Source organism: Anser brachyrhynchus (genome assembly GCF_964034855.1).
Source record: "Anser brachyrhynchus genome assembly, chromosome: 2".
Taxonomy (NCBI): domain Eukaryota; kingdom Metazoa; phylum Chordata; class Aves; order Anseriformes; family Anatidae; genus Anser; species Anser brachyrhynchus.
This window is the reverse complement of record NC_137695.1, coordinates 85062528-85090162: the sequence shown is the minus strand read 5'-3', so window position 1 is coordinate 85090162 and position 27635 is coordinate 85062528. Positions and strand designations below refer to the sequence as shown.

Genomic DNA, 27635 nt, shown 5'->3' with positions numbered 1-27635 from the left:
TGAACTTTTAGCTACCAAGGGAAAACACAAGCACCTGTTTTATGAAAGACAGGCTTACAACAGACTTCTTGGTTGTTGCATTTTCATCATCTATTCCAAAACAAAAGTCTAAAAGAACCAGGTGGAGATAGGAAATAAATTAAGAAGAATATATACTTTTTAACCTTGGAGGGAGCAAAAGATGTTGTAGGAAAAACACTGAAATAATTCAGTATGAAAAAAAAGAAAATATATATCCCTTCACTGAATAAATGACATCCAAGTCTTCAGTATATGTAATGTACCAATTAATTTGATTGTAATAGTCAATAATATGGCTTCCAAGTTTTCATATGGGGAAAGTTCCAGCTATAATGTTTTACAGATGCACATATGCACATGCATAAATAAAACAATGGTCGAAAGACAGAAAAGTATGCGTGAAACCTCTCCTCTCCCCTGCACATTCCTCTTCCCCCCCGGCTCTCTTTTCTGAAAGTGGAAAAGAGTGGCGAGGATGCCATCTGCTTCGGAAAAGTTCACAGGCTCCTCATGGCAAATCGCTATCATTTTGGCTCTGTTTCAAGTCAAGCACCTTAGGCAGAAAGACAGAAATGTCTATTAATTGTTTCAACAGTCTCCGGAGAACTTTCCATTTTGCAAGTGGTAGGAACTGTCTGTGTCTCTTTCCTTAAACTGCCAATTAGGACAAGTCTCTGCAAGCAATTATGCTGTGCTCTGTGTATTTCAGGAATACTCAAATTGAGATGCCTCAAAACTGCTATTTTATTCTCTCAGAGAATGGAAAAATTGATTCACTCTTGCGTATAGTGATAATTCTTTTGTTTGCCTAAAGCCATCATGAACATTCCTACATTTCCACATTGCAGGTCAACTGCTAATATGAGCTCAGTGGAGTATAAAAGAAAGAGATGAAAAATCATAAAAAAGAAAAGAGACAAAGGGTTTGTGGCCTATTGGTAAGTGAGGCACTCTGCCAATACACTTAATCATCCTGTTACTCCACAAATCAGCGGCGGTGTCAATGATCAAATACCTGTTCAGTTTGTAAAGAGAAAGGACTCCTATGGGAACAGCGCACACTTCAGATAGAACAAGGAAACAAACAAAATCATTATTGCTGCATCAGATTGCAGCTAAATTATCAGAGACAAGCACAGGAGCCACAATCTGTGCACGAATAGTCTTTACCGATAATTGAATTCGGACAGCATAACTACTATACATCACTTTGAAGGTATCTAGTGCATCTCTACGTCTACTTTCATTAGTAGTTTCTCTTTTATTTTTGTCATGGTAATTAAGAAGAAAAATACAGTAACCTGGAAAATTATTTCCTAGTTTGCCACAGTTATTATTATAAAGGACCCTTTCCAAAGCTGAATGCCTGTAGGGATTAAGATTACATTACGTTAAAATTCAACAAAAGAGTAATTCATCTGAATCAAACTTATTTCTCTTTTAAAGAAAAATTTAAAAGCATTTAACAAGTTAACTCCTTCTAGTGTTTTATATGGTTTTCTATATTCTCCTGTAAGTCACTGACAGAGGAGAACAAACTAAAAGTGAACAAATGCCTAGCACAAAATGAAAACAAAAAAGAAACCAAACCAAACCAGTCAAACAAACAAACAAACAAAGACCACCAAGGAATGCCAACAATTGAACAGACTTGATATTTTGGACGGATTCACTTTCTTACCACTGACATCAGTGTCATCTGAGTACCTTCAGAACATTTCAACATCATATACTCAGTTTTGACTAAAATCGGCATTGTATTGGTGCAGGTCAACACTGTGATGCAGAGACTCTGTAGAGATACTAATTGTTAAGGGGAACTGACAAGACAAAAAACACAAAATGAAAGCCAAATCAGGGCAGTAATCATGATGGAGCAAACCGAATTACCAACAGAACCAGGAAGATTAGAGACAGAATTTGCTATGATGTATTAACTGGTTACTTTCCTCTTGCTCCAGTACCTTAGTCAAGCTCAGAGAGAAATGTATAATATGGTGGGTGAAAATACACAAATAAATAAATAAATGAAAACTTAAATGCTGGTAACAGAAGGCATCTTCAGTCTTTGAGAAAGATAGAGTTCAGAAGGAGCTGTCTTTGCACCTTGTCTTTCTTGATTCTGCAGTACAAGTGGGTAATTTGTATTCAAAATGATCTGAGAGCAATTACAATGACTTTTCTAAGTGTTGCACCTACTATCATTATAAAAGAAAGGCTTCAGGACAAAAGTGATGCATATCATGGGAAGAAAATTGACTGCGAATACTTATATACTGCACTCACATTACTATGCCGTGCTCCCATTCAACAAACTGATACCCATGCCGATCTCCCCATGATGTCTGTGATACTGCTGTTTCCAGCAGCATGTCTTGTTTCTTGAATATCATCAGGGCTAATAGGCTTCTCTGTACTAATTCCTGCAGCCTCATCTATGCAGGAGATTCCATCCAGGTAAGAATTTCTGCTAGATTCATGCATTGATTCTTTAAAAAGCTTGTCTTTATGAATTTGCTGATGTGTTGTAAGTGGTCTTCTCCATCCTATCATATAAGAGTTCACAATAGTAATACTTTACAAAAAAGAAAAGAAAGTCTTTTCACTGGAATCCAAAAAATATCCTCCTGGCACAGCCTGATGAAACTCTAAAGGATTAACATGTAAATAATTAGTCATCAGAAAAGCCTGGCAAGAAACCCACAATATGGCCTTGCCTGATAAGAGGAAGATTGATAACCTTGATGTCTGCTATTTTAGACAATAATTATTCACTATCTGAAAGTGTTTGGATGGCAAGGCGCTCCAAACTCTTTTCTTTCTACTCTTTGAAGTCACTGCACTGACCTTCTGACTGAATCAGTCCCTTTTATGTTTTCTGTTTCTTTATCTAATAATTTACTTAATAGAGCTCTTACTCCCTGGAGACTCAGATTTCTCTAGGATGGAATTAAGAAAATAAATGTAGTTGTTTGCCTAAGGAACAAAGACTGGTATCTCATCTAGCTGTCTCAAGAGATCAGGCCGTTGACCCAGAAACCCCATTCACATGGGTTTTGTACCTGTTGGGGATCAAAGGCAGGGACATTCTGTTGTCTAACCAAAGAGCACTACAGGAGGCAGAAAGAACCAGAGGAATGTTCTGTCTTCACACTCTTGCAAGATTTAAACAGAGCAGCACTTGTTCCTGGTGTTACAGAGCTCAAGAGACTAATGGCTGCTCAGGAAAATGAAGCCAGCCATCCTGCCATTAAAGCAGATGCAAGAAGTGTTTATGCATTACCTTCACAAGTTATAGTAGCATATTAAAACAAAACAGGGTCATGTGAATGAAGAAATGAGGTTTTAGGGGTTTATCCAAACTAAGGACATTATACTTGTGGTGACAACGCTATTTTTAATTGTAAGTAAGAGAGAAAATAACATTGCAGGTGACGAGTTCACAGCAACAAAAATTTCTCTGGCAGATAAACTGACAGCAGCCTAAATTTAGCTGTCAGATATATATAGATAAACATAAAAATATACAGATATCTCAATATCTCCTTTCTTTCTGAGAGCAAAATTTTGTTCAGAAAGGACATAACCTTGGATTCTTGACATTGTTAACTACAGGACATTTTGAACACAACTTTTTACATGCTCAGTAGATAGAATGCATTAATAGCCTATTGACCAAGGTGAAAACTAACAAGAACTTGCTTCTTCTTTTATTCCCACCATCCAAGGAAACGTACTGATGCCAGACTGTACATAAAAATAACTTTGGAGATTTCCTTTTACAGGACAAGTCTTGTAATGTTATACCTCATAATTTTTTGATATCCAAAGTATTAAAATGAATAATGATATGAGGTTGCAGAAAGGACTTCAAGTCTGAAGTGTTTCAGTGACAGAAATTTCTTAATGAGTAGACGGGTGTCTTTGGAATGTAGCAGGGTGAGTCAGTAAACCTCCTGTTTCTATTTGTGGATACTCCACAAACTTGACAACACCCTAATTAAACAGTAAGGAAAGCTAACAGAGCTCCCAATCAAAGTGGATACCTAATGGGAGGTAAAGAGTCTCCACTACTTAAAAAGGCTACCTCAAACCTTATTTGCTCAGGGAAAACTCTAGCTAAGTTTGATGAGGAATGTATTTGCTTAGGTTTTTATTATTTCACTGTTGTAAGCAGCCTTAGAATATAAGTTTAAATTAAGTATAATTGGAAGTGGAATAAATACAATTAGATAAAGTCTACTTCTGGAAAAAAAAAATCTATGTAACAGTGGAAATGAAATAAAACAACTAAAATCAATGACTCTCTTTTTAATGCGCTTCTTCTAAGTTTTAAGGAACTTCTGCCTGCAGGAAGTTCAGGATACATTGAGATTACCCTGGTTATGATTTGATGGGAGAGAACATTTTGGAAAGCAATGAGTCCCCAGAAACCCACCATTATTATCATCCAGCATATGCACGTCATTTTCCATGAACGCAATGGATTTCTTTCCTCCAGATTCCAATACCGGTGTCCTCCCTGTGTAATTTTGCCCTGGTGCAGTAAAGAGAGATGAAGGAACTTCCAAATTCACCTGAAACAGACTCTACTCTAAAATCCTGCTTTCTGTATAAACTGTCAATCTATTCTTCAGAACCAGAATATGTGTCAAAATCAAGATATACAGACATCATCTTTCCCAAGTTAAGTTCTTGCACTGAAAATATCCTTTCTCACACCGAAAATATCCTCTCTCACACCTCAGGTCAGAATCATGTTTTATTGGTAAGCTTACATTTGGACTGGTTAATGTATTTGTCACCATTATGCTCCTTTTTTGATTCATTATAGATTGTTTGGGTTCTAATAATAACTGCAGGGATCAAATATTTTATTAATCATTTAAAAAAAATCAAATTTACTCTACAAATGGGTATACATGGCAGAACTTCAGGTAATATTATGGCAAGACATTGGCCCAAAGTGTTTTATCTTGACAGAGAATAATATTATGCAAGTACATTTATTTAGCACTTTTTTTTTTGTAGTGCTTGGCTTTAGGAGGAATTCCTGCAAGTTAAACAGCGCTAAAAATGTACTAGAGATTAAGATTTATTATGTGCATATGTTGATTTTACGTGTATGGATCAATGAAAAACTGTATTCCCCGAAATAAAAACCCTTTCAGCCCTTTTCATCTGTTAATCCTTAGAGCTATGTACTGCTGCTTCTGTGTTTGAAACTTTCAAAAGTAGTCTAGGGGATTTAGACACACATCATCTGTTAATTCTGGTGGAAGACATTTATCTAAATCCCTTAGAATTTTTCTTTTTTTTTGTAATTATTCGAGGCTTCCTTTTATCTACTCACTTTCCCTTCATAATGATATTGATTAAGCACTGCCTGTGTTAAAAGTGTTACCTCTCTGTTACCGAAGGGGATTTAGTCAGCTTTATACCACAGGAACAAGAAGGGTGGAACTGCTAGAAAAGAACCATACAAGTGTATGAACTGTACTGGATTTTTTTTTTCCAGACCAGACTGTATCTTTGGAAGTGTGTGAGCATGCCTGGTGCACTGGCTACCTCATATATTCTGGAATTTTTCTGGCATTAAGAAAATGTTATTTGGGGGGGAAAAATACCACCACAATTGCTATTTATTATTAACTGCAACTTCATCTGTTTTAATACAGTTTGCTCTTTTCCTCTTTTGCTTTATCATAAAGTATTTCTTGATAAACTTCAAGAAAAAAAAATCATTTCCCGTTTTCCCATTCTTTATACAAATATAATTTCTTGCAGGAGCTCGACAAAAAGAAAAAGAAAAGAAGAAAGAAAATCTCCCTTAGGAATAACCTCTTAAGATTTTTCTATCTTTTATTCCAGTCATTTTATATCCAGAAGACTGCAGCAGTGGAAAAGAGAGGTCAAAAGGTGGAAACATCAATGCTTATGTAATCCCCAAAGACGATTATTCCCCTCACAAAAATGGCTGGTATGACATGTGAAATTAAGGATATTCATTTTGTGTCTGCACATCACTTGTAATGAAATTGGTGAATCTTTAGAAAAATAGAGCAACAAGAGAACAACCAAGCTTTTTCCATGGTATCAGCATGGATAGTATTAAAGTTCAAATCAGTTTTTCTACCACATCACTTGTCCAAGAGCTCTGCGGAGCTCTTCTTCCTCTCTAGTTCACTGTACACATCTGTGAACTAAAGGATGACAGATAAATATTTATTAGAAATGGGAGAGAGGGCACTGCTTGGATTTTAGCACTCCAATTAGTGCTGGCAAATAACGAATGCATTGTTTTCTCATTTGGACTAAGGCTACACCCATTCCCAGATGAATAAAGCACATTTATCACTTTTCTGTGCCAGAATCACACAACCATCTGATGTGGTCTACAATATGAGAATAATAAACTTATAATGATTTTCAGGCACAGTGTATACATAGCACTTCGTAGGGCAAAACCCCTGGACAGAGACTTTTCGCTCACTTCATCATGTTATTGAATGCAACAGTCAAAGGAATTTTATAAGTTTGGTGGAATGCAGTACTCAAAAAAATCACAATCATCCTCTAAAGATCTGCTGAATGTGCCAACTCAACTTCCAATAAAATTGTATGGGAAAAAAATGACATTCATTAGCCTCAGGTATAATATTTCGAAAGTAACACTTACTGAAATTGGTACTTATACACACTTCATATATGAATGACCACATGCTTAAAACCAAACAGGACACCTTCTAAGACCTAATTTTGATAACTGCATTTCCCTATACATGTGTTCATTGTAAATATGAGAACTTCCCATGGAGAGTAAACTTAAAACCAATGCATTACCTTTATACAACAGGACTAGATAGTAAGTACTTTCACCCAATCAAATCAGTTTGACAAATTGCCCTAAAAAGTAAAACAAGCTCATCTGTTATCTCCGATTTTACTGATTTATTTTAAATTCAGGAATATTTTCTAAATCCAGTAAATAAATTCTTATTTTTTTTCCTCAATACACTAGAAATAATTGGAGAGGGAAAATGGATCATTACATTACAACTGAAAAGTAGGATTCGCTGGAACATAGTGCCTTGACTAAGCATTTTCTTGCTAATTGTACACGTTTAGTCATTCTGTTGACATATGTTAATAATTTCTTAATATTTTTAAAAAGTAGATGATGAGATTGATTATTTGTGTTGGCGTCACTTAATTTATATCTTGCTATGTTCCTGCCTAGTTTCTCAATAGGAAACAAAATGTCAACCGGTTTCTCCAGTGACAAAACAATATGGTTTCATCTGATTGTCACTGGTGATATTTTTGACTCATTTTTCATGGTTCTGCCACTACAGATTCATAAAGATGCTGCATCTCCACATTTGGATATTGGTTTTCAGCAGCAATTTTTCATACTTGACCAATGTGATTTTCACTGCTGTGTGCTGACTTTTCCTATGATATGATTATCTGTATCAGTTCAGAGGACTTAAAATACTATCTCAGCTTTGACTGCAGATAGTTCTGTGAAAACAGAGAGTTAATCCACTATCAGGAGCACTCAGATAAACTTATACCAACGATTTGCTGTCATTTGTAGAGAGTTCTGAATTAAAAAGAAATACTTATCAGGTCAATATTCCTACCTTCCAACTCCCAGCAGCCAAGTTCTGCAGTGCCCCTGCTGCCCCCTCCAGTGTGTCTGGATTTGAGCACTCAGAAAGAAGTGTGAGGTAGGGTTTGACTATTGAAGGGTGCCACAGCATCTGGATTCCTTTGGGTGGTTCTGCGCAGTCTGGGAGAGGTCCTACTCCATCCCACTGTTGGAAAATAAAAATCAGATTCTCAGCAAGGAACAGTGACGTACTTGAGAGCTGTCTCAGTTGAAGCTATAACACATCGTATGTGTGTGCATGTAGGCGTCTGCGTGCACACAAGCGACCACTCTCAATTTTAGCATTTCATTTGATGATTCTTCATAGGGAAATGAAATTTCCTACAGAACACTCTTTACAGAAGAGCTGTAGCATTGGCAAAAATCACAGTGACATAGCTAGCTGACATAATAAAAACACTTTTCACTGCATTTATTTGTTTGGTTGGGAACAGAAACCAACTGAACATAAACATGTATTAAGAGGTAAATCTAGAACTTGCATAGGAAGGGATCGGATCAGTTCTCTGCAATCTCTCTTTTCATGAGAGGGAAAAACTAACAACTCGAGAAAACTAAATCATTCAAGGGCACGAGCACACCATCCCTTGACAGGTCCAAGCATGGCTGAGGTGTAAATCTTCCCCAGCCATGTAACTTCTGAATGCCTGCACGTGTTCTGCGTGCATTTGGCCATAGCATCAGGCAACCTTCAGGTTTTAGATTCTGATTTGTTTGGTAGGACCAACTCTCACATAACACACTCTTCCTCTCACCAAATACAGTGTTTTGTCATGAAAATGACCCTAGCCTGATATCCCAAATCGTCGATATTAAAACCTGGACAAGAAGCTGGATATTGCATAAAAGCTACTCCTACTGGAAAGAGAAACCTTATTCTAGGATAACACTGACATACCTTTCTACTGGAATGCACAAAACTTGCACTTAAGCATGAAACATCTTAGAAGAAGGACATTCAAGGACCATTTTTATTTTTCTAAACAAAAGTAATTTGTGGAATACATTTTTAATGATATTTTAAATATGTAATTTTTATCTACATATGCAGAAAACGTGTATTTTACTTTGCTTTGCTTTGTACTGATAAATGGATTTAGAAAATTCACAGCCTTAATACCCCTACTAAAACCAAGCCTTGATTTTTTAATACAGTCTTTTTTATAACACCTCTGACATGCACAGATTTCATGTTGTGGTACAAAATAAAGCTTTTAATGCCTACTGTGATTATGTAGATAAAAAATATGTATCAGAACATTAAATATCTACTAGACATACAAAGTTAGTACAGGGCAAATTAATTCCTTGTGTAGACTTGCAACTGTTAATTTTCCTAGTTGATTTAATCAGTTATGATTCATAACAACAGTACTCACACTGGGAAAGACCTAGATTCTCTCATTTTCAAAAGTATAAACTATAATTTTATTTAAGCTAATTTTAGAAATCTACACATAATCTAAAGGACAATGAATCTTTATCCAATACCGACTAACATATCTTAATCAATTGTAACAAGATTTTGTTAGATTACTACTGAGAATCAAGAATACTTTTTTTTTTTCTGAATTAAAGTAAAACAAACACCAAAATGGAAAGCTAGTGGGACTGTTTAATACACACAAGTTGTTACTCAAAACCAGAAAGTTGCTCTGATATAAAACTCACTGCACTGGACAAAAGTTACCATAGTTTAAGAGAATTGGCACAGCAATACCCAGCTGTGGCTGGGAAATGAGGAAAACTGCCTTCTGGAACAAAAAATTCCCTTTAAAAAATGCTGTTATAGGGCTGTTCTAAGATTTTTTTTCAATTCATTTCTGCCTTTAAACCAATAGGTTGATTTCACTGTATATGACTCTGTTCTCCAATTCAGTCCATATAAATCACCATTATTGCCAGAAACGTCCTCTTGCCAGCTCATAAAAAATACATTAAAACCTGCTTCTTATTTTAACTCTTGGAATTCAATCATTTGCACTGTCAGAACTTTTTGGAAAACAAATGAGAAACATGCCTTCCAGATCAAATCTGACTTCACACCAAATTTGGGCTTAGTAAGTCCACTAATGACTGACTTGTGATGTCCGAGAGCAGAAGTTCAGGTCTTCATCCATCTCATTCCAATTTGCATGTATCACAGATGCATTATACAACTGAAAAGTTTGCACAGGGTACTTACACTATCTCAGGGACGAAGTACCTATCATGTATCAAATGTATCAGATCTATCCAATATATTTTTTTGTGCACGTGGGGATATAATTAAAAAAAAAAAAAACAAACCTCAAGTATTTACACTCATACAATCCCAAGGACTGCTGAAAATCAGTGAAAATCAGCTGATATAGATAGAGCTGTATATGTGCTCATGCTGTACTGGTACATATAACACACTAGGAATCATAGTTGCAGATAAATTAATATTTAACATGGTTTTGCCATTCTGCCCAGTAATGAGAAAGTATTTTTAAAAAATGTGTGACAAATTACTGCATTTCCCTGCTGTTCTTGCTACTCACTTTTAGTACACAATTGTGCTATTTTATTACCAACTAGGAGGGAAAATGTCTGTGGGAGACCTTTTCTCAACACTGTGATGCGTCAGAGTCACTGGAAGGGTGACGGAAGGTTTGGTACCTCACATGCATGTGTGGCGAGGGTGCAGTAAAGGCAGTGAGGCACTGCATAAGCCTCCTGCACCGTTCTTCAGACTTGGTGTGTGTGCCTGGAGCAGCTGAGTGACACACACAGGCAGGGGTTAACTGCTAATCACGCACAGCATACGTACTGCACCTGTGGTAGCCTCTTAAAGGTCACGCAACAAAGAGTCACAAAAAAGATGCTCCTGTAGCCAGGTCCTGATCCCTTCTGGAAGGCAGAGGTCAAAAACATCTGTGACCTTTCATGCTCTCCCTGTTTCCACGCTTAGCTCTTTCCTCCTGCATGTGTGATCTCGGCTAAAGTCTCACTGAAGGGCTTAATGGCTTCTGGCATCTTCCTCCTACATGAGACCAGCGCCTCACCTGAGACATGGGGCATGCAGGACTAACACAGGTCAGAAAAGAAGTTATCGCAAAGGAAATTCTCCTGACCTTCACCCATTTATTTTCTTTCCTATAGATATAAACATCAGCTTCCCAGGCCAAAAAAAGGCAATTTCCTAAAACAATATAACAACACATTTTCTCAAACAGTGGCTAAGACGTGGCAGAAGTTGCTTTGTAGTTCACCTTGCTCAATATTAATGAGCCGAGGCAGCGTGTTAAATGACTCTAACCAGTGAATTACTGGAACAGTTACTGTGTTGTTGCAGACCATCAGGAATGATCAATAAGGTCTATTTGAGATAGGCTATGGATGTAGTAGGAACCTCTGAAAAAGAAGACAACTGTATTCAATTACTCTTCCTAGCTTATGCTAAGGAGGAAGCAAGTCATAAAGAAGTATTCTTTCCAGGCTTCCCTGGTTCAGCTGAAATTACCCACATATATTGTGGCTGAAGCTGACAAACTCTTCGTTATGTGGGTGAGATACAAATCTCTCATTTCCTGAAACTGGTGCAAAGAAGAGATGAAAGTCAAGAAGAATAAAAAGCTGAATATAAGGATCTTTAAGAACTTTAAGACTTTTAAGAGTAAGAGTACTCTAATAAGTTTTTCAAGTTTTCACATTACTAAGGAACTTTGAGAGGAGAAAAAGATCAGTCATTGAGGTGCTTCTCCATGCCACACAACCAGTTATCTATCATATTATTTCTCTTTTAATAAAAAAAATGTTTATAGCAGGATTGTAGTGAATAACTGGGAAGGTTTCAACTCTGTAAGAGTTTAGTGTTCTCTATTTTTTCCCCACTAAAAATTCGAATTAGGAGGTGTTATTAAAGAGTATCAAAATACAAATATCTTTTACCTCTGAAACAAAACAAGTGATATTATTTTCATTTATTAAACATGGGCATTTTCCTATACAAAATATGACTACTAAAACAAGAATATCTAGGAAAAAAACAAAACACAACCAAACAAAATCCATCAATGTCTAAAAACTTTCCCCAGTGATCCTAGGCATTTAAGATACTCTTATAATGCTGTAGCTATGCTCTTTGTATCCACATTAAAAAAAACTAAAAAAATTGTATCAGCAATTTAACAGTCCTCACCAAAAGCATTTTTTGAAATTCCAAAGACTTTTAAACAAACAGGACAATGATTTCAGATCCTGCATATCCTAGTGACTGTGGAAGTCTATGCCAGCTGTCCCTAGGCATGTCAGTCCAACAATCTCTTTGGGAAACTGTTGTCCAAGAGTTGCACTGGCCAGTGCTGTAAAGAGCAGAAATCTGAAGTTAAGTGACAAAAGAAAGACAGGTGTGTTACAGTATGACCCATTCATATCCAGACATGCTATTTTTCTTTCTGCACTTTGGATAACTGCAAGCATAGTTTGTGGGAACTGTTAATTCAGGAACAGGGATGATGACTGCTTTATGGGATAAACTTAGTTTGATTTGGCACTCTAATCTCATTGCAGCCTAACACAGGAATCCCCCCAAAAGGCCATAATAAATGCAGGCTATCTAATGACTGCAGTGTTTAACTACAAGAGCAGGCGAAATTAAAATCTTACTAGTCATGACCACTGCATTTTTCAGCACCTGAATCTTAGCTTGCTAATGTTCCTACAACTCTTCCACATTAATAGAATTTGCCTTTATGAAATCTGGAATATTTTCAATAACGGTTTATATCATTTATTCAAGTACCCTGTTTGCCTAATTGCTTGCTCAAATGAATATTGCCTTTGAGCAATCTGAAAGAAAAACAAGTGGTAATGGAAAGGAGTAGGTCTAGTAAGAGATGGAGAACTACCTGCTACCATCACAGGTCACTGGAAAAAGTTCATAAATCAGTAGCCATTCTCATTGCTAGTGTGTGATAAAACAAGGTCTGTAATATCACTGCCAGCATTCTCCAGTTTTTCAGTCAGAATGCAAAAGTAAGGAAATAAACATACTTTCAATGCACCTAAATCAAAAACCCACAGTACCTCAAATAACTTGAGGAAACTAAAGACCATAATCCTCAATCTTTGGTAACAACATTAATTATATCAAAACATGCACAACATTCACTCACAGCACTTGATTCAGTCCTGTACAGTTTCCTCTTAAAATGCAAAGGCAGAGTATGAGACTAACTTTGAAACAAATACATATATGTATGAATTGGTCAAGCACTGGAATGGGTTGCCCAGGGGGGTGGTGGAGTCCCCTAGAGGTGTTCAAGAGATGTGTAGACATGGCTTGAAGGGACATGGTTTAGTGATGAGATTCAGTAGGTCAGGTTGACGATTAGACTTGATCTTGAAGGTCTTTTTCAACCTAGATGATTTCTGATTCTATGATTCTAATTATAAGCCTGATGTTTGTCTGTATCAAGGCCTCTCTACACACATGGCTGTGCATGCAGATTACATCTGAATGTTAAGACAAACTTTTAACCATAGAAAGTTTCCTTTAATTGACTGAGCAGTTTACAGTACTTATTCCATTCACAGTATACACATAACTACAGTTTCCAGGTGCCAACATGTAACATGGAACTCTGTCCAGCAAATATATTTCTCTTCATTACTGCAGAACCATACTCTGCTGTAAGCTCTCAGCTAATTAACAAAGGCAACAGTTTTGCATATTATGCCCTATGTACTTTATTTCTAATACGGTGCATTAATTATTTATATTTTCACGATGGGCATTTCAGCTACTTGCAATGCAACCGCAAGTAACTTTCATTACCTGATCTTGTGATTTCTTTTTCTTCTTCTTCTTCCCCCAGCATCCTGAACTCTCCGTGTCTTTTCCATTGGCATCGCCACAGAGTAATCCATCAAGTTCATCTGTTCCCATCTGCTGTCCCTGAGATGTTTCTGCAGCTAGCCTGTATGAGAGGTTCCTCAAAATGCACACACAGTTTTCAACGGTCTGAAAAGTGTGACAAAAAAAATACAACAAAGAAAAACAGAAAAAATTAAAATCCTTCCCTTGCTCACTCTGTATACAAAGCAGACAAAATATCACTAATCTTTGCACATACATTTTCCTACCACAATTTTTATCTGTTCATAACCTTACTCCTGAGGGTTAACCACTGCTTAAGAGATGTAGAAAAAACTGGCAAGATCTCACACCCTCTTTTTATGGAGAGAAAGAGAGAAAACAGCAGTCTGGGCAATATTTTTTCCACGATTTTTTTATTGTCTTTCTGAACTTCATGCTGGAGCCTTATGTAAAATAGAAGCCAAGGTAAAAAGCGATCAAGAGAATGCAAATGCACAGAGAAAGCCAGTGAATTCCCCCTTTGGTGAACAGAAAACACTACAGAGAAAGTGGCAACAGTTCTGTACATTTGTTTGCTTTTAAACCAGAAATAACATTTATTTCTGCCATCAATTCTATGAGAATTACCAGAAAAAATGGGATCTGAGTACTGTTTCAGAAGTACTTGTAGCATTAACAAATCATGTTTTTCGAGGCTGAGAAGCAAGATTACGAATTTCAGGACTCTTGCTTTTAGCCAGGCTGCAAATGATTAGTGGACAGCCTTTCATTCATTTGTCCCCAAATAGATTGGGCCTTGTGCAAAAGATATTGCTGAAGATCCAGAAATGGACTGAGACCCAGTGGAGGAAAAAGATGGCACTGATAATTCAGCAGACTTTCTTTAAGTCTAAAACAAGTTCAATTTTAGACTTGCTTGAAGCCTTCTCATATACCTGGCTCAATTTATTTTGACCATCATTAGAAGAATCTCGCTTAATTTCTGAAGGCAGGGAGAGCATGGTTTAAAAAAAAAAAAAGTTATCCATCTGTATCTGTTTCAACTGTTCCTAATGCTCTGGGGAGATTAGAAGTGATAGTCACTACAGCCCAGCTCTGATGCTCCATTAACCCAGAACAGAATGAATATGAGGTTTTCGGCTCTATCCTACTCTGCCATGTTCACCGGCAAGGCAAGCAGATGGAGCTTCATTTACTTCCATGCATTGTATGAGCTTGTGCCAGGTATGTATTTGGCACACAGTTTTTGAGATGACATTAGTTGTGAGATGGTATTTAACAGACTTATCCAGACAGGATTATTATTATTTTTTGAGTAAATGAAACTTCACATTACACTTGCACTGATTTGAAATCTCCAGCCAAATATATAAACATGTATAAAATATATATATAGAAAATGTAAAACCTCCTAGTACCTTCTATACTTGAAAGCTATGACTTTATAGTGACCATAAATTTTAAAAACGTTTGTTTCCTCTTACTCTTCTTTAATACTTCCATATTTGAATTTTATTCACTGTTGCTAACAGTTACTTCTGTATAGCCATAACTTGCTGAAGTTGGAGCTTTGTGTTTGTTGATTATGGTTTGATATTTTATTTCCCATTCCTACAAATAATAGTTTCCACACTTTACATTTTCATTCTGCCAAGAACAGTTTGCTGAGTCCACCGTGAGGACAATTTTACCTCACAATAAAAACTGATATGGCCTTGAATGCAACCAATACCTTTGTCATTTGGGTGAACTCATACAAGACAAGAAAGCTGGTTTATTCATGTAGCTGGACAGACCTCACTGCTTTCTGATTTATGGCTCTGAACTTTCAAAGGACCTTGCATTCCTCATTCCTACAGATACGTCTTCAGTTTCATCATAAACGACTGAAATACAAGTTTGGCAGCCTTTCTTCTTTAATAGATCAAATTAAGTTAAGAACAGAAGCTTTGTCACGTAACCACACCTAACTCACTCACTTTTAACATCATGAAGTATCATAGCTTTTTCTTACTAGAAGACATCACTGCCAAGATGTTCATAAGTTGGTAAGATTTATGCACTCTTAACTGCACCTGCATGAATCATTTATCAATTCTGCCAGTGCTTACGAGTCCCACACCCTCTTTCGGAGTTTGCAAGAGCAGGGACCTGTTTTTCAGCATTCAGTTCTTTGTCAATAACACTACTATAAAATTATCTAGTAGCACAGTTGTCATGGCATTTGGAAAATGACATTTATAACAAAAAAAAAACCTATAAAATTGTTATAGCAGCAGCATTTTTGAAACTAGATTACAAAATGATTTAGAGCCAGTTATTAAATTATTAGGTTTAATTAAAACCACTTTCTACTTCGTGAAAAGGATGCAAGACAAGAGACAACAGTTTGATGTTTTTTCTTTAACTGCACAAGTGCTTTACATCATAGAGTTGAAAATATGCTAGACGAGAGGTTAAAACTACTAAGTCAGGGAGAATAATTTTTGTCTCATGTCCTCATTTTTTTCTCAATATGATTTAGCCTACAGTTTTTACCAAGTCCACAACAGTTACAAATGAGGGCATAGAGGGAGCATTCCACATGAGTGATAAGAGGCAAAACAGGGAGCTTACTGTGCTCCTTATTTAGCCCCTTTAGTAGTATAACAATCTTGAAATCAGCCTGGTCACCTACAAAGAAACTGTTCAAAGAGCAGCAGCTAAGCCGTGGGATGGTGAGGAACATGCTTTCTTCCCTACTCCTCAATCTACCTCCTGGTCTGCTCCAGTGATGCCCCCGAACTTCTTTCTGATAGACAAACTGAATCAGGGAGCTTTGAAACAACTCCCAGTTCAGCTTTTCCAAAGCTAATGAAGCAAAAATCGCCCCCACATTTCTGAGCTGCTCTGCAGGAGGTGGCACTAAGGGGCAGGAAGGTGGCTGCTGGGTTTGCTCTGGGCCCTGTTGAAAGCGTGGTGCCTACTTTGTTGGCGAGCCTCATTCGATCATTACTACTCTACTAAAGGTTTGCTAATGGAAAGCCTACCCTAGACTACTAGGTTGTGGTGGGTTTGGGGTCTTCTGCTGCCAGATCTGCACTGTGTGCTACAAACCTTCTGTTATTCCTTCCTCTGTCCCCTGAATGTATGAGCAAGTTTCACCTATTTGGTTTAGCTAACAAACAGAAAGTTCTGGGTTGTTTCCCTCTCCAATCTACAAAATACCAGAGGTTCATAGACAACTCTGTGAAAGGTCATTCAGAAATACAAAGCCAGGAGGCTTTAAAACTTCTCTAAGTAAAAGGACACTCTACTCTGATTCTTAAGGATTGGCAAATTGACCAAGGTTGTCCTAAAGCAGCAATTTGAATTACTTTAGCACTGTATACTGAATGCAAAAAGTATTTGAAGCTAGCCTTTTCCTTCTTCTCTGGAATACTTTAATATATTTGATATACTACAACCCTTCAATTTGTAAGTTCTTGATGTCCTTTTAATTAAGCAGTGCTTTCACCTTTGGAGAATCATGTCCATATCCTAGTACTTTCAAAGAAGTGAAGTTGACGTAAAAATACATCTTAAAAGAGTTACTGAAAGCATTCATTGATCCTCTTCAAAGAAGAAATCACGTTGGTAGCACTGTGAAATTGCCTATTAATTGTCCACTTGTTTGTTTTGTTTATTTGCCTTTTAAGCCTACCACACTATTATCAGGTCTGTCTCATACTAGGTATTGGAAATCAATTTTAAGGTAACCCTGGCAGAGTAGTATACGGACATTTACATGGAGTATGACATTTGCTCTTAAAGCAGTTATTACATTTTCTCTGTTAATAATCCAAGTGAGAGGAAGACATGATTACCTGCGCACACTACATAGCTGGACACAAATCCAATATTTAGCACACAGAAATACACAGCTCAACAGAAGGAAAAGAAAAAGATGGACTAAACTACTCTTTGCTAAGCCACCCTCTGCGATGCATTTTTTGAAAAACTGTCACTATATAGTCCTGAGGTACCCTGAATATCTGTATTTCTTGCTCCTGAAAAGACAAAGATGACAAACCTTACTATCAATTTCACTGCTCCCCAGAGCAGACTGGATCACGTACAGCAATGCATCCGTCAGGCCATCACACTCCCTCATCCTTCTGCGGGCCTCCTCTCCAGCAGAGCTGACATTCCTGCAAGGCAACAGCAAAGGTCACCACCTGCACAGCTTCCATGCCCACTGCCCCTCCTCAAACATTTTTGCAATTAACATACAGATAAAACATTTGTTTCTTCTCCTTTCATCAGTTCAGAGCTGTGAATAATGAAGACAGCTGTGAATGAGTTCCGGAAATGTAACACAGAGGGGAGCAAATGGAAGTCATCAGGTCCTCTGCAAGAAAGGGCTAAGAGGCCAAGCAGCATGCGCCTACCTGAGCTGAGACTCATCCTACTATAATTTGGAGAAGAGATGATCATTTCTTTTTTTTTTCCTTAAGAATGGTTTTATATTTATGAAAAAGTGTTTTTAAAATGTGCATATGTACATATAAATCAAGCTTTGAAAACTCTAGAGGTTTTGCCAAAGACATCTCTTAGGATTTGAAGAGCCCAGTTGTCGGGGCTCTTAACCTGTGAGAAAAAGATTATCAAAGCATAACATAAAACACCTGGTATTGCTTGTTTCTCATTTTACTTGAGTGTTTCCTTTTCTCTCTTTTTGAGTGAACACCGATGCCAAAATCTTCTCTTTACATCATAATTTGCAAGTTGTTTTACATTGCAAAATTCAAAACCTCATCTTATAATAATAATAATTGTGTTTCTCAGAGAGGGCCACAGGGCTTTCTAAACGTTTTTATAGAAACGCAACTGAAACAAATTTTACTGAATAATATGTGTTATAAAGTTCAAAATATTGATATAAAATGACAATTCTGTATGAATGTGCATATATAAATAGAAACTGTACTTGTTAACATCAAGAAAAACTGAGAAAACTTGTATTCAAATCTGTGCAGTGGTTCTGATTGGAAATGGGAGAGCTATCAGTCTCAGGGACTGCGTAAAACTTTACAGATGGTTTCCATCAGAAAGGGCAGACGTCCCTCTGTTGAGGTGCTCATCCATAGCTTCCCTCTCCCCACTCCTGAAGTTTATACAAAGGAAGAACAGATAGGCACTCCCATCAGCCCTAAGTACTCAATATGAACGTATGGAAGTGGAAAGGAGGGCATTTGTCATTTGATTTGGGAAGAAAGAAATCACTTTCTTTCTTTTACGCTATTTTAAATTGCCTTTGTATTAAAGGCAGAAAGAAGATACGAATCCTGGAAGAACGGAATAAATTTTAGGTGGAGGAAGGCAAAAGAACTTAAGGTTTCCTTTCAGTTCTTTGCTCTATCTACTTCTTCCTGTTCTGCCTCCTTATCATCCAAAAAAGAGCATTTCCATTCCAATAAAGCACCAAAGATTTTTCCTAATCAAGTACTCTCATAACTGGACCATCCCTCAACCACTTCAATTCAGGTTCCTAATTGATTCTACTCCCTAAGCACATGTGATTTTCAAGCTATACTTGCCACCCCACACTGTCCTAATCAGTCCTGCTCTCCCCCGCACAAGCTGCCTCAATTAATTCAATGCGGTTCCCTTCATGTATGCAGACGGTCCCATGAAAAACATACAGTCCAGAAGCTGTAACCAGAATTAATTCCTTTATCTCGCCAGCACACAAATTCATGCTTTCCATTCTCCTAGAGACTCCACACTTCTCCCTGCAACACAGATCAGAAATGTGCCCTCAATAATGGCTTGCAAGTTTTGTGTTCTTGCAAGTTTTATGTCAGCTTGTTCTTCTGATCCCTGAACTCAACGCCTCTTCCCTTCTTCTGCTATAGAAGCAGTAGTTGAGTTTTCTTCTAACCCAGGAGGAAACTCTATTCTATCATCCAGAAAGCATCAACTGGAAAAAAATCTTTCATTAGCTCTCTCTTTTGAGTGATGAAAATCTTCTGACTCCCCCTTTGGGTGACAGAAATCAGAAGATAAAAATTATAGTCTATGGCTTTCCCCAAACAGTGCCTATGCTTTTGCAGTGCTGGAGACTCTAGCTTAGGTATATTTTGAATAGACTGTCCCCTTTCAGCAGCTCTGCCTGAAATTCCTGAAGGGAAGCAAAAGTAGGACAAGCAGAGCCGTGGATCTGAAAAGTCCACTGGGGGTGGAGGGTGGGTGGTGAGAAGAGGGGATTAGTGAACTTCTTTTATCTAAAATTCTACTCTATTACCCTCTGGCAAGATGAAGAAAAACAGGAAGAGAAAGAAAGCTGTATCCAGCCCTAAAAGAATACTGCATATGGAATAACTGTACAAATTAAAATGAGAGGATGCTGAGGAAGTGTCCTCAGCACACTGCATTTCCTTGCACCACTATCATTTAAAAAAAAAAAAAAAAAAGCTAAAATATTACCGAATCCCTTTAAACAGCACCAGATGTAGCATTTTTTATTACCATTGCATGTCCAGGCTTTTTCATTTTCTTAAGTTACATATGCTGAGTGCAAGCTTTCAAAACCACAGGCCAGTTGAAAGAGAGAGATACATTCTCCCTGGTCTTTTCACTGAGGTGATTTCTCCTTCTCTCTAGCATGACCATATGCATGTCACCAGAGCCTGCCTAGACTGGAAGCCTCTCAGCTCCTCTCCAAGCTCACCAGAAACATCCCAGCAAGTCAGCAATACAGACAACCTTCTAGTCCCTGAGCTGCGAGCTGTCTGCCTCATTCGCTTCTAGCTAAGCAAGGAATATGAGGCCTTTATACAGACACACTAGGGGCACATCTTGCACAGAAATTGCACTTCTTCTCCCTGTATGGAGGAGCTGTCAGGTTCACTTTTACAGTTTATCATCCTTCCTCATTATGCTCCAGCTGGTTCTGTAATCACAAGGTGGATATGCTGAATTCCCATGACTGCTTCTCCTTTTAAAAGTCTCCATGTAGATTCAGTACCGCCTCTTGAATACAGCTCACAGCTACTGCAGCCCTCTCCAGATCTAGCACATTTATTTAGATTTGAAATAGCTTAAAAAACAAGACAAATCCAAACTTCACATGAACACTTAGGTAGAAATAATTATTTATTTAAAAATAAATATATCGTATTATCTAACTATTCCCATTTCACCTCTGTTGCAGGAAACATATTCTCAGCCTTGCAAATCATTGCTAACTGAGATCTTTCACAGAAGGGCTCTAACGTGACCACGATCATGTTTGGGCTATGAAGTTCTGTGTAAGAAAAACAATTCCAGGTTACTCAACCTGACAAAGAAAGCCCTCTGCCATCTTAATTTTCTTATTTCTAGTTGTTAACTCAAACAAGCTGTAGCTGGCAGTGTGACAGGGAGTAAGACATGATTTGTCATTTGTGAATTTACAGGTCACTGTGCAAACCATCAAATGGAGCATTAGTACTATCTACCAGTAGTAACACGTCCCACTAAGTAAACACATATTTTTCCAGTGTAGGTCTCCAAATAGTTTTAAAGGGGAAACTATGTTTTCTGGATTTTAAAAAGATATGGAGATACAATGCACAAGTTTTCAGGAAAAAAATAGTTTTCCATCACAAAGGCAGCCCAGCAAAAGCTCGATTGCCTGGTATATTTTCTTTCTGTGTGGAAGCTCTGCTCACAGGGTATATGTGAGAAAAGATTTATCAGGTGTAAGCTGACATTTTGAATCTAGGACAAGGAGCACTTTAGACCTCCGTAAACTAGTCAAATTAATCTCAGATGGAATTCACCCACACAGGAATACCAAAAATACAAAGTACTGAAGAGTAACTCTCAGGTTAATCAGAAAGTCTCACTCAGACCTCCAAAGACCAGCTAATGTAAACAGCTTGTTCTCAAGAGAAGAACACCAAGAACAGAGTCTGAAAAAGAGCTCAGACCCATGGCTCATCACTCTGCTACTTTCTGAAAAGTGGCAGACCAACTCTGCTAATGATCTAGGGATAGAAAGAGAACTACAATAATCCAGCTTCAGTTTTATGGGAAGATGCATCACAGTTATCATGTCATCACCTGATAACTAACAGAAGGTATGACCCTCCAGACATACTTAATGGGGATGTCAATCCAATGTTCTACGGATACGAACTGGGTGGTACAGAGGTATTCACTGCACAACACATACCTGATTCCTGTCAACCCTGGTGCTTACCTTAGTTATTCAATGAATTTGGTGAGATTTGAGGTGGTGGAAGGTGGGTGGTGCTAAGCAATTTCTCTCTCCTTTAGAGTCTTTTTCCATACAATATCCTGGTGACTATAAGATAACTAAGGCATTGAATAGAACAGTTTGGGTTGGAAAGGACCTAAAAGATCAAATTCCAATGCCCCTGCCATGCATGGGCAGGGACACCTCCCACCAGAACAGGTTGCCCAAAGCCCCATCCAGCCTGGCCTTGAACTCCTCCAGGGATGGGGCATCCACAGCTTCTCTGGGCAACATGTGCCAGTGCCTCAATTAGTAAATAAATTTACTAATTTATTAGTAAATAAATTGTTCCAAACATTCTAAATCTAGCTTCTTTTAGTTTAAAGCCATTCCCCCTTGTCCTACCACTATACTCTGTGACAAAAGTCCCTCCCCAGCTTTCCTGTAGGCCCCCTTTAGGTACTGGAAGGCCACTGTAAGGTCTCCCTGGAGCCTTCTCTTCTCCAGGCTGAACAACCCCAACTCCCTCAGCCTGTCTTCAGAGGAGAGGTGCTCCAGCCCTCTGATCGCCCTCATGGCCCTCCTCTGGATTCACTCCAACAGGTCCATGTCCTTCTTGTGCTGGGGGCCCCAGAGCTGAACGCAGTACTTCAAGTGGCGTCTTATGAGAGCAGAGCATAGGGGAACAATCACCTCCCTTGCCCTGCTGGCCAGAATGCTTTTGATGCAGCCCAGGATACGGGTGGCTTCTGGGTTGCAAGCGCACATTGCTGGCTTGTGTCGAGCTGCTCATCAGCCAACACCTCTGAGTATTTCTCAGGGCTGCTCTCAGTCTGTTCTCCACCCAGCTGTATTTGTGCTCGGGATTGCTGCAAGCCAAGTGCGGGACCTTACACTTGACCTTGTTGAACTTCATGAGGTTCACACAGGCCCACCTCTCAAGCCTGTCCAGATCCCTCTGGATGGCATCCCTTCCCTCCAGCGTGTGGTCTCCAGAGAGGGACATGGAGTTCTATGGAAGGATCATCTGCAAAGCCACTGTGCTGAGAGTCATCCTCTGGATGTCATCCCTGGATATGGGATCACTTAGCAAACTTCTGACATTACTCCCAGTGGTAGTTCTACGAATTGCAAAGACAGTATCTACAGAGGCATCTGTCCTCCTTGAGCAGGCTCAGATCTCATCAAGTAGTTCAACCGTTTCTGTACCAGCAACAGTTCCACAGACTGCAGATCTGACTGCAGTCATGTACGATAATAATTGAGAAAAAAATATCCGTGTTTAGCAAAGATGAAATTGAGATTGGTCCTTCTTATGGCCCCTTGTTAAAAAGAAAAAGCATGTTTAATATTCAGTATATGTATTTTTTTCCTATAGACTAGAAAGGACAGACACAGAAAGGGCAATAACCTAATATAGGCGTAACTATGAAGCTATCTTTGGTATGAAACTTAAGATGAATCCAAAGTATAGTTTCATTCCAAAAAGTTTTGAGTAAGAAGGACTAAAGATAACAGCTTCAATCTTTTCCATCCTTCTACTTGAAATAATAGCCAAAAAAAGAGAGAGTTTTCCCAGAGAGGGGGAGAAGTTTATATAAACCAAGAACTCAAAAAAATGCCATTAATGTCATAGGAACTAAGTTTATGTTTCACTGAGGATACTAGCACGGGAAAATCCCTCAGGAGAATACTGAATAACCAAGTTGCAACTGAGCAAAAAAAAATGCCTGAGAATAATTTTGAGTGAGGCAGCAGGCAGATTTTGCTATTCAGCACATATTCACTGAGCTGCTAGAAAGCCCCATATTTTAACATCCAAAATAACTCCCCCTCACACGCACAATTTCATCATCAGTATCATACCCAGAAGAGCCTTTTCAGGCTGACCCATCTACATATTACGCTGAATGTCTAATCTGTTCAGCTGTAAACACGTACTTGGTGCATAAATTCCTGTTATTATCAAGGCTGCTGCACTGCAGGAGGAGCTTTAGTCCTAAGAGCCATCATGCAGTGGACTACAAGGATGTCAGGCTTGGATGAAACTCTCTCTGTGAGGTGCTCTGTATGAACTCTGCCATGTATTGAAGATTGCAAAGGGACCTGCTCTGAAATGAGGAAGCTAGAAAGCAGGACTGCCTCAATCACCTTTAAGTACTGAAAGTTGCCCTGCTAACATGCTGTGTGTCACGTGTGTAAGAAACATGGGGCTCAGTGGAATGAGAGAAAGGCTGAGCAGGGAGAGCTGGGGAGTTAGAAATGCCTATGAAAGAATCACAGAAATTGTCAGATCCTGAGGTGGGTTCTCTTGAGGCACAAAGAGACTGACACATAGATGCAGTCAGCACCAGTAAATTCATGAAATGGGTTCTTAACTTCCTGCTCATGAACTCTCTGTTTCAACTTGAATAGCCCTTTAGAGCATGCAACTATTCTATAAGGTAGACTGTCAATGGCTATGTTTTATGATACCACTCCCAGTGATTGCTGCTTCCCACCAAAGGCAGCTGACCTGGGACTTCTCTTTTATGTTGCATGACCCAGGGCTTTGTCTACTGTCTCAGACTATCACACAACTTAATGTGTAGTGCATACGACAGCCTGGTTCCATACTCCATCTGCAACACGATGGTTGACCACCAAGTCTCTTTGGCAGAACCGAGACCTTGTGACATCTAAAGCTCACCCTCAAAGCACTTCTTCATACAGGTTTTGCTCAGAGGCTCACTATGAAAGGACAAGTCCCATTGAAACATCTGGAAGGTTGTGCCATCATCACTGGGAACTCAAAGCATACCAGAATATGACATGGACACTGACATTAGATGCCTGTTGGATAAGCACAGAGAGAAAGATGCATCTGTAGTCAGGAGAAACAAGTTGCCTTGATACATTTAGCTATAGGACCAAAGGAATTATGCAAGCTCTTCCTTTGCTTTGGGATGAGACAGCTAGTTGAAATACCATGAAAACAGCCATCAGTGATGCAATGTGCCACGGCTGAGATAGTGCCCAGCCTGCTGCTCAGAGTATATCATGAAAGCAGACTCCAGTGCAGCCAAGTTGTTGAGATGAACTGTGACTGTGCGACAGGCTTTGCTCCTGCCCTGCTGCTATTCTGGTGTGTGTGGGGCATGAGGGATGACATGCTTTTAGAGCTGTTGCTAACACTAAAAGAAAAAGAAAGTGTATTTACACATGACTATGAATATGCACGAACAAGACAAGTAGAAGAGCGAAGTAAACTTTTGTGCTCCAGCAATATACCAAAAGCACCATGCCATATGTTGTCAAGTAAGACACTGATTACCTCCTGTGCTTGAATTTGAACATAAACAATTTGAACATGAAAATCACTGAATAACTGAAATTGGAAGGCACTCACAGACATTGTTTAGTCCACGGTCCCTGCTAAAAACAGGGTCAACTACGATAGGTGGCTCAAGACAACCTGTTGCACTTTGGAACCTCGCTGGGCAACTTGTTCCTTTGTTTGACCACCCTCATGATAAAAAATATTTTTCTTAGGTATAAGTGGCATTCTGTGTATTTGAATATTTCACAGAATTATAGGATCATTGAATGGTCTGGGTTGGAAGGGACCTTTAAGATCACCCAGTTCCAATCCCCTGCCATGGGCAGGGACACCTCCCACCAGACCAGGCTGCCCAAAGCCCCATCCAGCCTGGCCTTGAACACCTCCAGGGATGGGGCATCCACGGCTTCTCTGGGCAACCTGTTCCACTGCCTCACCACCCTCACAGTGAAGAATTTCTTCCTTATATCTAATCTAAATCTTCCCTCTTTTATTTTAAAGCCATTACTCCTTGTCTTATCACTACACTCCTTGAAAAAGAGACCCTCCCCAGCTTCCCTGTAGGCCCACTTTAGGTATTGGAAGGCTGCTTTAAGGTCTTTCTTCAGAGCCTTCTCTTCTCCAGGCTGAACAACCCCAACTCCCTCAGCCTGTCTTCAGAGGAGAGGTGCTCCAGCCCTTTGATCATATTTGTGGCCCTCCTCTGGACTCGCGCCAGTATGTCCATGTCCTTCTTGTGTTGGGGTCCCCGAGCTGAACACAGGGTTCCAGGTGGGGTCTCACGAGAGCAGAGCAGAGGGGGAGAATCACCTCCCTTACCCTGCTGGCCACGCTGCTTTTGATGCAGCCCAGGATACGGGTGGCTTTCTGGGCTGCAAGCACACATTGCTGAGCTGCTCATCAACTAACGCCTCCAAGTCCTTCTCCTCAGAGCTGGTCTCAATCCATTCTCCACCCAGCTGTATTTGTGTTTGGGATTGCTCCGAGCCAGATGCAGGACCTTGTACTTGGCCTTGTTGAGCTTCATGAGATTCGCACAGGCCCACCTCCCAGGCCTGTCCAGATTTTGCTCATGGCCTTTTGTCCTATTACTCATTAACACTGAGAAGATTCTAGCCATGTCTTTTATACACCCTCCCGTAAGGTATTTATATACATGGATAAGGTCCTCCCTGAGACTTCTCTAAATACTCCCAGCTCTCTCAGCCACTCAGTATGCACAAAGTATGCATTTAAAAAAATACTAAAATAAAATAATAATAAAAAAACAATCAACCCTGATAACGGCCTTCTCTGCACGTGCTCTCTTATATGCTGCCTAGTTTTATTTCTGTCTGACTGGCTAAGCATTCTCCTTCAGTAACAGAGCCTTGTCTTGGTGGCAAGCTGGCATCCCCGGTCCTACTGTAAGCTGCAGCGAGCAGTTACAATTCTTTAAGTTGGTCTGCAATGTCACAGATGATTCCCTAAGAGCTACTTCTTTTTTCTGTTTACTTCCAGCTGTTTCTATAAGCATTCAGACTCTTCGTTGCTAGAGTCTAATGTACTAACACAGCAAAAAGAAGCAACCAGTGCCATGCACATATCAGACAAGTGTGCTCACAATCCTCAGCAGTCCATTGACAACTATGAAATTTTAAGGGCTTTTTATAATGGAGTAGACCTTGAGTTGCATTGACTTATCTGCAAGTAGTCAGTGCAGCCTTTGGACATACAGTAAAGAGATTAAAAGGAGTTTTGCTACAGTAACTTCTGGACAAATTCTATTTCTTTTAATCATGATTTGTACACTAAGAATTTATTTAATCATTCCTTACTGCTGAAAACTAAACTAGCTGATGAGAACAGTTATTTCTCAGACAACATACAAATTTAAACTAGCCAATAAGTCAAAGACACAAGATGGTTCATCTCCATTATTATGAGTTTCTAACTGGTAGGCTTTTAGTGACTACAAAACCAGCTTATTGTCTGGAAGTAATAGAAAATGAAAATAGATTTTTCAGTAACTGCCTTAGATCTACCTTGCAGTTTTGCCTGATTTGAATAACAGTTCAATGCAGTATCATTTGAAAAGCACAGGAAAAAGCAGGACATTTTACCACTGCACTAAATCCAGCTATGACATGCAATAGTATCGCCATGAAAAATTCTTCTTGCTAAATGTTCTCAGTACCAATTATAGCCTTCTTATAAATAAAGTTGGTTTACAGACTAGTAATCATTTATCAATCCTGCCTGTGGATAGAAATAATGCAGGTTTTGAGGCAAATTCTCTACTACTAATTAGCCTATCTCAACTGTAATTAATGAAGCAGGAACAATTTATATCAACAAAAAAATTGGCTTCAGATCTTTATGTCTTAGGTATTAATTTCACTTTAAAAGCATACTTTGCAATTAGACAAACATCTGACAGCTTAATGTGGATACAGTCTTGGTTATTAACCTTTCTATCAAATGCTATGACAATGTGATTTAGCTTTGATTATTCAGCCATACCTTTCATTTTCAAAACATCAGAGCAATTAGCCTACCAAGTCAAGCACTCAACAGGTACCTTTTATTGCTG

General features: G+C 38.8%; 1 protein-coding gene across 12 annotated transcripts in view; it reads right to left on the bottom strand.

Moving 5' to 3' along the window:
* The window catches only part of CTNND2 (catenin delta 2), a 645658-nt gene that overhangs the window by 72548 nt on the left and 545475 nt on the right, over positions 1 to 27635 (bottom strand). For all 12 annotated transcript variants that reach the window (XM_080578781.1, XM_080578780.1, XM_080578782.1 and 9 more), the window contains 3 exons: positions 17593 to 17710; positions 13500 to 13685; positions 7668 to 7841 (listed from right to left, as the gene is read on the bottom strand). In XM_080578781.1, coding sequence (XP_080434907.1) covers positions 7668 to 7841; positions 13500 to 13685; positions 17593 to 17710 — 478 coding nt within the window. The remainder of the gene's footprint in view (positions 1 to 7667; positions 7842 to 13499; positions 13686 to 17592; positions 17711 to 27635) is intronic.